This window comes from Motacilla alba, chromosome 2 (genome assembly GCF_015832195.1).
Source record: "Motacilla alba alba isolate MOTALB_02 chromosome 2, Motacilla_alba_V1.0_pri, whole genome shotgun sequence".
In the NCBI taxonomy this organism is placed as follows: domain Eukaryota; kingdom Metazoa; phylum Chordata; class Aves; order Passeriformes; family Motacillidae; genus Motacilla; species Motacilla alba.
The window spans coordinates 52479782-52491960 of NC_052017.1; the positions used below are offsets into that span (position 1 = coordinate 52479782).

A 12179-nucleotide genomic window follows, 5' to 3' on the forward strand; every position below is an offset into this window, starting at 1 on the left:
AGCTTCAGTCTTGTGAGTGAATCCAGGAAAACAAAGCAGAGGTCTGTCTAGTCTAAATCCTTCAGCAGGTTTGAAGTGGAAAAATAGCAGGAGTGCATAATCTGAACCAAATGTTTATACTAACATCTGACTCTTACCCTCAGCAAATAACAAGCTGGGGAGAATGAGGCTGATGAACTGGAGGTGGGAAATCTAACCCCAAAATTAAATACTTTCATCCCCTATTCACCCCTTTTATGCACATGTTAAGGACGAGAACAGACTAACAAGTAACTCAGAAATTACCAGTCTGCTCTTGGAAGGGTTTTAGCATGCAAACCTGTTACTGTTCTAACAATGGAAACACACTGGATTACTGGTGATCCAATTTCTGCCCAACGCTAGTACTAAAATCAAATTCTAATTAATTCAACTATATTGAATAGTGCCTTTCACATTAGTGGTGCCACTGAATCATGAAAGCCAGGTGCACAAATAACAAGCTGCTTAAATAAAGTGTGTGGGAAGCTAGGCCATTATGATTTATTTTTAATTGAAATGTAAAGGGAACTAAGAATTTATTTTACATGTATAGTTTGCAAATGGCTTCTGGCTTATCAGGCCTGTTTTGGGCTTCTGTATTTTGTAGAATGGAGTAGCATAGTGAAGTGAGAGTAAAATAATCCTCCCTCCCCTGCCTCCTCCACACTCACACCCACACACCCACACACCCCCATTATCTTTCTTTTAATGCTGAAGTAATTCACTTTTCTTCCTCCTCAGTTTCAGAATTTCCTCTCTCTTCTTCTCACCCCTGTTTCTTTCCTCTCTCCAGGAACAGCCAGAAGGAATGACCTTGGTAAAAGAGGAAGGGGACAAAGATGAAAGCAAACAGGAGCCTGAAGTGGTCTATGAGACAAACTGCCACTGGGAAGGCTGTTCCCGGGAGTTTGACACGCAGGAACAGCTAGTGCATGTAAGTTAATGGTATTCAGGAACTAGGTTTTAAAACTACATGACCTTTTTCATGGGGGTCAGCTTTCCTGACCCTATGCTGAGTCAAGTTTCTTAGCTAACAGAGCTGCAAACTGGAGAGGGGTTTATGAGTTTCTGAGAATAAAGAAAACTCGAAGCCACAGTGCTTGACCTGTTCAGTCAGCTAAAGCTTAGTGTAAAATTCAATAAAGTCTTCCACAGAGATTGTAATGGCTCTGATCCTGTAAGCCAGCAAACGCTATTTTGAGTTAGAGACTTTGATAGTTATTGAGTAATAGTAAGCTGGACATGAATGATTATTAACCTTTAGCCAAGTTTGATTTTTTTCTCCCCAAAGGGGCTGTAACAGTAGAAATGGGTGAGGGGAATTTTTTCCCTTCCCTAAGAGAGGTTTAATTTTTCACTGTTGTGTGTAAACCAAAAGGGATTATTTGGCTAAATACATGAGGACTAATACATGAGTTACTATTTGGCTTAATACATGAGTTACTTAAGTAGTTTTAGCAAAAGCAAACTGTAGAACCCTTTCTGTGCTGCACCAAATATTAATTCTATCTCCCTTGTTTTTTATTCCTCTCTGCCATCTCTCCCAAATAAACAATTTGTACGTTTGGTAGTATTGTAAGATAGAAAGTGGACAATCAAAATTCAGACTACAACCTGACAAGTACAATCCCTTGCAGTTCTAACCTCCTTAACTAGCAGCACCTCTCTTATTTACTGGCATCATAGAACATATTGAATACTCTGAAAAAAAATTGAATTCCTAGTACAGAGAGGAACATCCTCAGCAAATGAGCAGTGTGACAGAATTTTATTTAGTTCAGAAAACTGTTTAATACTTTACTCGAGATCATGCAAAATCTATTAGAGAATGTGGCTAGTACTTCTGAAATAACTAGTTGAAAAATCCACTTTGTCACCCAAAATAAATAAAAACAAACCCACCATATATTTCCAAACACTATGCCAAAGGGTAGCTTATCCTGCAAAGCTAACTTTAGTGAAGCAATGTCAGCTTTCACTTGCTGGAGTGTGAGAACCTCTTGATGTTGCTGTTACTCATCAATATGTATTTTTAGGTTCTTGTTATTGTTAAGTAGTAGCAGTAGCAGTAGCAACAATAATGATAAATGAAAGACTATCAACAACTAAAGTAATATGAAAAATGTGACATATTTCCAAGAATACTTTGAAACATTTTGCACACATAATTCCCTAGCATTTGAATCGGCCAAACTGAAATGTGAGGAGAAACTGTTTTGGTGTCACAGTACCTTTTGGGGAAGAAGTGCCATACAAATGGCTTCTGCAAGTGGTTTGACACATTTAAATTAAAAGATCAAATGTTGGTCTTTGAATTGAATCTGTGCAAACAGACCAAATAACATCATATGGGGCTCTGCATAGGCACAGTCTATATATATGCTAGCAATTGTAAGGCTGAAGCTTTGTGAAGCCTGGGAAACCTTTCAGTATTCAGAAATTATCCCAATTATGATGATAAATAATATGTACAAAAATATATGAAATAAAATAGAAATTCAGAATAAAGGTACCCTTGGAAAAAAAAGAAAAAGGATTTTTTTATGTTCCAGGTGTAAAATTTCATGGAAGTCCTCTGAGCATCTTAGCTAATAGCTTGTGTTTTGTATTTTAAAGTGAACTAAATTGACAGGATGGTAGTTTAGTTCTTCTGGAGTGTAATTTTAAAGTTAATTTGTTGGTTTTGGTGGGATTTTTATAGCAAATCTGCCTGCATTGTAGTGGTCAACAGCAAGACTGAAAAAAGTGTATTTCTTACGTTTCTGAACAATGGCAACATCTGAAACGAATTTCTCTAGACATGGAAAAGGAATATAAAAAAGTTTTTTTATGACATGGAATTCTTTTTGGCAGGGCTCAGGATTCAGGTGTGTTATGATGGTGTTTAGATTACAAGGTACCAGACTCTATACCCTGAAGACAATAAATTCATCATGGCAATCATCACATTTAAGTAGCAAAAATTGTGCTGCAAGAGTCAGCAGGATTCAGTGATGGGGCCACGGTTTGTGATTTCTTTTGCTGCTCCGGCAGAGCCCCGCTGTGGGGACTTGAGCAAGTTATTTCTGCCCAGAATTGCAAAGGCCTTTAGACATCTAACTGTTTGAAAGCCTGGCCATTCACCCCAGTCTGCCTTTTGCACATTTTGTCTGCCTTTGATTGCCACAGCCCTCTGATGTACATCTGCAGCATCTAGGGATACGAAGTCTCGTCTCAGCAGGGCTCCACGGAAGGGCAGTCCTGATTTTGCTTAGGTGTGTCACTGGCAGAAAGTGTTCCATCCCTGAGCATCAAGGTCCTTGAAAATCTGAGTTGAAAAAGTGGTGTGGCTCATGCATGCCCCCTATCCAATAACTCTAGGTAAATCCAAGTAGATGTAAATTGCTGTAGCTGCACTTAAATCAGTGTCAGAACAGTTCTGAGTGCTGTGTGTGTGGCATGTGCATGTGTGTGTGCCCAAGCCAGGCACAGGCACATGGTGTGTGTCTCAGGGCCCTTGCACACACCTGGCTCTGCAGCCCTGACACTCTGGTAGCAGCTGGTGGCCTCGCCAAGCCTGAAGCCTCACGATGCCAGACATTGCTCAAGCATGGCAGGAGGAGTGCACCCGACACAGGCCTGAGGTCTTTTACCGTGCGGCTCTGGGGCCACGTCCCATCGGGCTGTTCGTGCTGTCAGGGGCTGCCTGATCTGGCAGCAGAGTTCTGCCACAGTGCCTCTCCTGGCTGCACGTGCTGCTGCTCTCCCAGTGATCCCCAGCCCACTGGCAGACTCAGCAGAGCCTGAGCTGCTCCAGCTGCTTGAAGAGCTTGAAGGTTTGGAAGTAGGATGCTGGACAGGATGGCAAAAGTGTAGATAACCATCCTGGTTTGTTGATTCTGCTGTGGGGTAGTAATCACCAAGGCAGGGGCAACTGGCATAGATAAAGGTAAAAAGGCTTAAATTGCCCTAGCAAGACTCATCCAGGTAGCAAGAGGTCAGACCCAGAATGTCCAATGGCACGGGACAGACTGTTATCCAAGCCTTGCTTCCCAATGCACTGAAATTTGAGAGCAATGCGGTGTTAAGGAAGTATGTTTCTAGCTGTTTGTTTTGTTTCCTGAAGGATTAGGTAACTCCACGTGAATTTTAGTCATGCCAGGTTGAGTAGAGCTTCGAAAAGCTTTTCCAGAATACACACTGCACACAGTTTATGGTATAGATGGCATTACTCCCACTATGTATACAATATATACACAAGCACATATGAACGTGTTTTGAAAAAGGTAAATATGAGCTTGTGTATATTCCAGTCTTTCTGTCATATACGGATAGCTTTGTTATTTCTTGGGGAACTTTGAGACATAATTTACTTTGAAGTCAGCTATAGTTGAATCAGCATTACGAAGTGATGTGTGACACAGCATGTGTGAAATGGTAAAGGCAAACAAAATCTGTGTCTTAATAAGTGGTATAGCTTTATAGCAGAAATTGCAATGTTGTGCAATTTCAGCAGTCAGCATTTGATATAATTTTCTGCATTTCTGTAGCAAAGTCCTGCAGTTATTAGTGTAAAATGTAGGTGCCACTGAAAGTGTTCTTCGGTCCCAATGTTTTCTGACTGAATTTATGAATAGAACCTGAGCTGCTATGAATAAATAACTGAAAAGCTACCTAAAAGAATCGTTATTGACCCACCCAGAAGGGTCTGACAGTGAAATTTTGGCATGGGTGCTCCTATTTTCAAGTGATATGAGCTGCTTAGAATTCAGCATGGTTAAATTTTCATGATGCATGCACCAAAAGGCAAGGTGTTAAACCATCAGACACTCTGCCTTATTTATAACACCTATCCATCCTTCCTCTCCCCCCCTCCTTCTCTTTCAGTTAATAGAAAGATTCATGATTCTTCATGGTTGTCTATCTAGCGTCTGACAGTACCGACTGCACTGCTAAAGCAAGTCACTATCTATAATTGATATCCTTCTATGGAATAGGGTACCGGCTGCAATTGAAGGGTTTTGCTGAAAGCTTTTAAATCCTGACAAGTTCTGCCCTTGTTCTGGTTGTTGCTGAGCTGCACTGCTGAGATCCCAGGGTTATTTGAAGTTGATGCAAAGGGGTGCGTGTGTTGCACATTAGCAAGACACAAAGTTGGCTAGCCACGTTAGAGCTGCCACTGCATTCTCCCGCCAGGTAGTCTTATTTACAGTGCACTGCACTCCTGAAAAGGCTAGTTACATTAATGTTTGAAATGTGTATTATAGGTTTCTTTCTTTCCCTTTTTTCTTCTCCTCAAAAAATTAAAAGAACGATCTTATTTATTTTAAAGCCTGAATTTGCTGCTGGGGTCTTTATCATTCAGCTGTTTAATTAATTTCTCTGCCTAGCGAGATATTATAATTGGGCTTAGCTGAGCTCAAGTTTGTTTTAAATATGTGAGCGCCTAGAAGCTAATAAGATATTGTATATATTTATAAATCTGCTTTTTGTTGCAGTTTGTCCCTTTTTTTTCCCCCAGAAATCAGTTAAGAATAAAATATTGCAAAAGGGTTAGACACTAAAGATAAAAGTTTACTTAAGAAAATTATCCTTCAAGGAAATGACTGAATTTATTGTTAAATATTAATACAATGGCAATCAGAGAAACGCAGTGCTGCCTATTTCTCATCCCCCTTGCTGCGTAGCCTTGATGATAATTATTTTTTTATTCAAAAACATGCTTGAAGAACTGTAGAGCTATTTTTTGTTAGTGTTTTCTCCTGAATTTTACAGCAATATAATTCTTTCATTGTTGTTACATTTGATTAGATGAGATCAAAAAGCCCTAAACTATCAGTAATGGCTTATATTTAGGATTCCATTTGCTGAGGTCTTCCTGCCTCTTTGCAAAACCCATCTGACTGGAGCACTCCCCTGGCAATCCCTGGGGATTGTACTGCTCCACATGGTTCCCTTATTGCACCAAGGGCAGCCTCTTGTGTTTTTCTGGTACCCCACGTGTTCCCTAGGCATCACAGTGCAATGAGGGTACCCAAAAGAACCATTACCTGCAATTCTGAGTCTGGAGTTTTTTAATGTTTCTTAATGCTCTCTGTTACTGCAAAAAACAGTGGGTTCAACCCTGACCAACAAAATTTGGCCAGCAATCCATGGAGACTTACATAAACCCCAAACCGTGCCAACATCCAATCTCTGATTAGGTTTAACAGCATCTGTGAGGTGCATTAATCGATCCTGTGCACATCAAAACACTTAAGAACATTAGGAGGTGGGGAACACACCACTCTGAAGGACTAGCCCTCTTTACAGTGTGTGATTTTGGATGCCCAGAAATAAGGACACTCAAAGTCAATAGATTTGAAAGTCTCACTTTCTCTGTTCTGTGCTGGCTTTGGCCTGTGGCTTCTTCCTCAGCTCCTCTCCTGTAGGAGAGCTGTAGATAAGGACTGGAGAGAGCTTCACCACTCTTCTCTAAACAAAGATCCAACTGCAATAGGAGGGTAAACCAGATTAAAGTAGTTCCCCTGAGTATCAGCTACAGTGCACCAGACCTGTAAGTGACCCTGAGAGTTGCACATTGCCCACCACTTGCAAGAGGAGAAACTGCCCTGTAAGCAATGGGCCCCAGAGCTGCTAAAGCCAAGCAGGTGCTGGGTACAGCTGTGTGAGTAGGCATCTGCACCTAAAGGGAGGCAATTGCACACATATGGCCTGACAAACAGATTATCCTTCATGCATTAGTGGTTTCTTTTCTCTGAGTCCTGGAGGTATGCTTGCAAACTGGTTGTGGGGCAGGTGAAGTCCCAGCTTTGTGAAGCAAGTCCCTTACAATCCCAAAGGGGTGTGATTACACATCCCAGTTTGCATACTTCTCAAAATACATACAAATTCAGGAATTTACTTAACATTTAATTCTTCTTTGCAGAAGCAGTTTTTGATGCTTTTTCATTACAGTTTTATTTGGCTCTAGCACAGTAACACAGAGAAGCCTCAGCCCATTCACAGGCTTATTGTGCATGTCAGTGACAGCTACTGCCCTGACAGGTTCAGGAATGTTTCCTTTAAATTGAAAAGAGTAAAGAAAGACTAGATAAGAACATGAAATCCATTATAGTAATCATTTTTTCCTGACAAAAGGAGAATGTTTTGCGTACAACTGCAAAGAGGGTTCTGTTGGTGGTTTTATTCTATTTCATCTTGTTTTATTTTTTACTCACTGGGGTCTGGACCCTAACTCATACTTGGAGAAGGAGTGCTGTGGACAAAAGAAATCAGTTCTTCAAATGAGACAAGCCCAAGGCTTGGGCTGAAAATTGGGACAGCTTGGAGAAGGCAGGGAGTTGTTTCAGTGGCAAGCAAGTGCCATGGGAAGACTTTTTTTCAGTTTGTCCATCTCCTCAATATATTTGATCTTTGTAGCTGTGAGGATACAAAGGAATAGGAGAAGAAATTAGAATGAATAATCATAAGAGACATCTGTACAGAAGTTTTTAGATTTTGAAATCTCTTCCTCATTACCTGTTTAAAGGCTGACTTCTAATTAGGACACCACCTTACTGTGTTGGATCATAAGCTGCTGAGCCCATTCTTTTGAACTGTGCCAGAATTGTTGAATTGTTTATAGGCCAGCAATTTATTAGGTGGCATAGGAAAGCTGGTAAGCAGATCTGTGCCTTTGAGAGCATGTTCATTCTCTCTTGGTTTTTGTCTGGGTATCTAACACAGTCTTGTTTAAATTAAGCAAGTCTTTAACCCCCCCCCCAGAGGTGTGCATGTAAGTGCTGTTGGGTTTTAAGGTTAAGTAACCACAGACAGACCTCACTGCTGTTCTGGAGCCTCAGTAGCCCCCAGGCTCTGGCACGGTCCCTGCTTGTGCTTCTCAGCACATCCTTGTTCTGTGTCAGTCACCGTGATGCCCTTTGCCTCCCAGCAGTGTTAAAAGTCATCGGTGCTGCCTTGTGAAGAGATCTTACTCACTGTGGGCCTGACCCAAAGGCCAGCTGTGCTTTGGCTCCAGTCCTCTTAAGCACTTCACTACACAAGTGCATCAGCAGTCTCCCTGCCTGGAGTCTGGCTTTTGATGAATCACAGAGAAGAAGAGGGAAAAAAATAACATGGGGATTTCTTTTTTGATAGAGAAAGGTTTACAACAAAATAAATCCACCCTAATCTGTGAAGTATTAAGAGGGGATTTAGAGAGAGAAATGTAATCATTTTTTAATTTTAATTCCTCTGTAATTAGCATTTCTTTCACAGCATTAAGAAAACTTGTTGTTAGTCTGCTGCTGCTATGGCTTTATGAATTGCAAAAATCGCTGTCTTTGAATTGGTATCCCTGAAAGAGGTTGCTAAACTATGATATGTCCTTTAAATAACACTTCTTTTTCACTGTTGTAGGTAGGGATGAACAGTGCTCCCCCCTGTGCCCTGGGAAGTTACTCTATCCACTCTACCCATAATGAGTGGGCACTTGGGTGGAAAGGACTGTGCAGGGCTTGACTTCGGTCCGTGCTTTTAATCACACAGCATTATTTAGGTGGTTTGTGGATATACATACTTGCTTGAAGTGTTTGCCTGAGAGTTTAGTTGGTGAACACTTCACAGTTACTGATATTTTACAGGTGACTTCCAATTTTGGGGAGAAATGTAGGATAAGAAGCTGCCAGCCAAGTCCCAGGGGAGCCCATGCTGACTGAGTGACAAATGCATAGGCAAGAGTAAAGCAGCAAACTGAATTGACTATTCACCTCCTGACTCTTGTTGGCATATCGCGGAGAAGAGAGAAAAGGAAGGTCCCTCCCTGCCTTAATGTTGCTGCCTCAGAGCTGCAGGGAGGGCTGGGCTTATGCATGGACTTAGGTACCTTTCAGTCCTGACAAAACAGCCAGGACAAAGCAGATTCACCTGCACAGAGCAGTTATTTCTATTCAGTTTTTTCATGCCTTGCTTCTGTTAAGTGATTTGATGTTACATAGCCTGTGTTAGTAGGATGAACCGGTGGGAGATCTACCTTGATGTGTTTGGTGTGTTATGTCTCTGCATGGCTTTTCTCACCCATAATCTACCAAAAAATCTACCCATAGTAAACCAGTTCTGGGAAGAATAGAAATCTGTGAGTGCTGGCTCATCTGCATGTGGAAGTGCTTTTTCTGAGACAGAAGTGGCCGATCAGCATGTACAAAAGGAGGCAGAGACAGACAACTTAAATACAGACATGAGTGAAGTTTCTGCATTTGGTTTTGAAAGGGCTGGGCTGTATGGACTCCTTTTTGCAGCCTTTATTGTTTGTGTTACCTCTTAATAGAAAGAAAAAAAAAATGAAAAGCAGATGAGCCTTTTATCATGGGGAAACAAATCCAGTGTTATCCTGTGCTTAAACTTTAGTGTAAGCATGACTTTTCTTCAAGATGTTGAGTACCTAATCTATAAAATGAATGGGTGGTGGTTTTGTCAGGAGTGGGTCCTCTGGTGGCTTGCACTGTAGGTATGAGGTCTGCATATCCCATTCTTATGTGTATCACAGGGCTGAGATGCTGCAGTTCTCTGTGAGATAAAGTAGTCAAGCTGAAAATGAAACAAAGCTCCAACTGTATCCCTCCTTGTGTTTAGCAGAGATAAACTACAGTGGAGTCTCAGTGCTGCTCCGTTTGGCTTCTGGCAGCAGCTTTAATTGGTAAAATGCAGATTTTTTTTTTTGATCAAGAGAGGATTATTCTTGTTATCAGTCTGGAGCATCTTATTTCAAGATGAAAAGGCTTCGCTGAATTACAGATGCCAACATTTTCACAAAGCACTTTGGCGATTGACATCTCAAAGAGAAAGTATGATTTATTAGCCTGTAATGGCTAACGCTCAGCACTGGGCTAGGTCCCACTGATTTGTGAAATTGCTTAATATGAATTGCCTTTTTGTGCAATTCAAGCCCCAGGTTTTCAAATAAACTTAAAATATCAAGTCTATGAAACATTGCATACCTGAAAAGGGAGAAGGGTAATGGGACTGTGTAGGTAAAAAGAAAAGAAAAGCAAAAGGAAGAGATGGATAAAGAAGGGGAGAGAGAGAGAGAGAGAGAGAAAGAGAAAAAGAGAAAGAAAAGAGACAGGAAAAAAAAAGACCTACTTCTAAATCCATCTTGGTGGTGCTTTTTTACAGTAGTTTGGTTGAAATGTTGGCAGGGTAAAGATTAATAACAAGCCTTGTCGCTATCAGTACTTGCTTGTCGATTCTCTGTAACAGGGCTGTCTGTTCAGCATGGAAATTATTGATTAAATAAAAATTGCTATTAGATTGTGATGTGATCCATAATCACAAACAATGGTGGACATTCTTCTTTCAGATCCAAAGCCATGCATCAAGTTTTTCCTTGCAGCAATTTATATTGTGCTGACACTCGCACCCATTAGGCTTTTATCCTCTCCTACATGTGCCAAGAAAGCACGAAAAGAAAGAACAGCAGCAGCACAGCACTGGGTAGGCACTCACTAAATTTTCAGAGAGAAGCACAGTACAGATAAGTCTGTCCTTTGCTTCTGGTTAACACCTTACCTCAGAAGTAATTCCTGCCAGATAAGGGCAACACACCTTGAATGCATCCAGGGAGGTCCAGTATGGTTTGTGGGAGGGGACTGTAGTTGTGTATTATTTTAGGATTCTCTAGCATGAAGGACAAGTGTCTTTCCCATATTTATTTAGCTCTGATGCTTCCTAATTTGAGGAATTCAGGACTGGAGCAGACTACTTAAAACTGCATTACTTTAGGCTGAGTTAATTAAAAAGATAGTATCTCACTCTTCACAGCACATGTGAGCATGGTACCAACTTTCTCCTGTGAAAGCCTTTGTCTAAAACTAAAGGAAACTTAGTGAAAAAATTTTTTGAGAGTTTGGCTACTTACAAGAGTTTCTGTCTCTTTGTTTCTGAATACCTTAAACAATGTACGTATGTCAGAACTGATCAAGTCCACCTGGCCTGGCTGCTAGGGAGAAGCATTCTTCTAGCTCTGGTCTTTTCATTGTACAGTGTCTTGCCAGTTACCAGCATCAGGCAGGATTTCCACAAGAGTTCTGTACCTCTGTACAAGAGCTGAGAGTAGAGAATCTTAATACACTGTGGATATGCAATGATTTTGTTGTTGTTGTTGTTGTTAGTGTAAGTTTTCTCAAAGTGAAGGCCATATCCTTTAAACCATTATGAGTGCTAATTATCGAACAATATATTGTACAATTCCTCTCTCTCACTAGCATTGGGGTAGTGTTTACATTTCTTTATTGTGCCTGTATTATGTGTAATATTGCCTCAGATAACCAAGAAACTGCCTGCAGTATTTGACCATTTGCCATATTATGGCTTTAACACTCAAATTTAAAGAGTGTTTAACAATGAGCTTAGCTTACTCCATTATGCAGGGCAAGTACAAAATTGTCAGGCTTGGCCACTGTCATTTAAATCAAGAGACCACTTCACTTTGCAAAGTCAGAGCATGTGCCTTGCACGCCTCCCTCCAGTGCAGCCACTCTCTCTGCATGGAACAGAGCCAAGGGATTACCAGCCAGGAAATGAATTGCCAAGGAGATTCCAACACTTATGGTTAGTAAAAAAGCCTGAACAAAGAAGTGTGTTTTATATGACATTCTGAAAGCACCAGGCTCCAGTTCTGAAAAGTTTTTGAGTGAGGAAGAGTTACAGAGATACAGGACTGGCCTTTGGTTTGCTGCTGCAGATTTCTGGGGTTGACTGCCAGCACAAGTCTGTCCCATTCAGATGGTGCCACAGTGGTGTATAGGAGAAGATAGGAATCTTTGAGATAAGCCAGACTGTTTAGGATTGATTTTTAGTTACCAAAGGCCCTTGCAAGTTTACTGGAAGTCAATTAAAGTTAGTGTGTGGAAAGCAGGGGCAGAAAAAAATTGGCCTTGACTCTTTTTCAAGTGTTTTAGGTGATACTCTATGTTCTGCTAAGAAATCCTGCACAGTTTTCATTGCAGCAGCTCAAACATACATCTTTAGATACAGTGCATCACTGTTTTTGGCACATATGAGAGGATAGAAAAATGTTATCCCATGGCAAAAAAGATAAAAGAAGGTAACTCTGCTGCTGCTGCCTGAAACATCAAGTGTGACTAACTTCTAAAATGGGACAGGGACCTTTGCTAGCCCTGAATTTGCTAGGACGTGAC

At 40.9% G+C, this 12179-nt stretch overlaps 1 protein-coding gene across 5 annotated transcripts in view; it reads left to right on the plus strand.

The window, feature by feature from the left end:
- Positions 1 to 12179, plus strand: part of GLI3 (GLI family zinc finger 3) — a 206784-nt gene that overhangs the window by 165427 nt on the left and 29178 nt on the right. For all 5 annotated transcript variants that reach the window (XM_038125584.1, XM_038125572.1, XM_038125589.1 and 2 more), the window contains one exon: positions 815 to 955. In XM_038125584.1, the coding sequence (XP_037981512.1) occupies positions 815 to 955 (141 nt within the window). The remainder of the gene's footprint in view (positions 1 to 814; positions 956 to 12179) is intronic.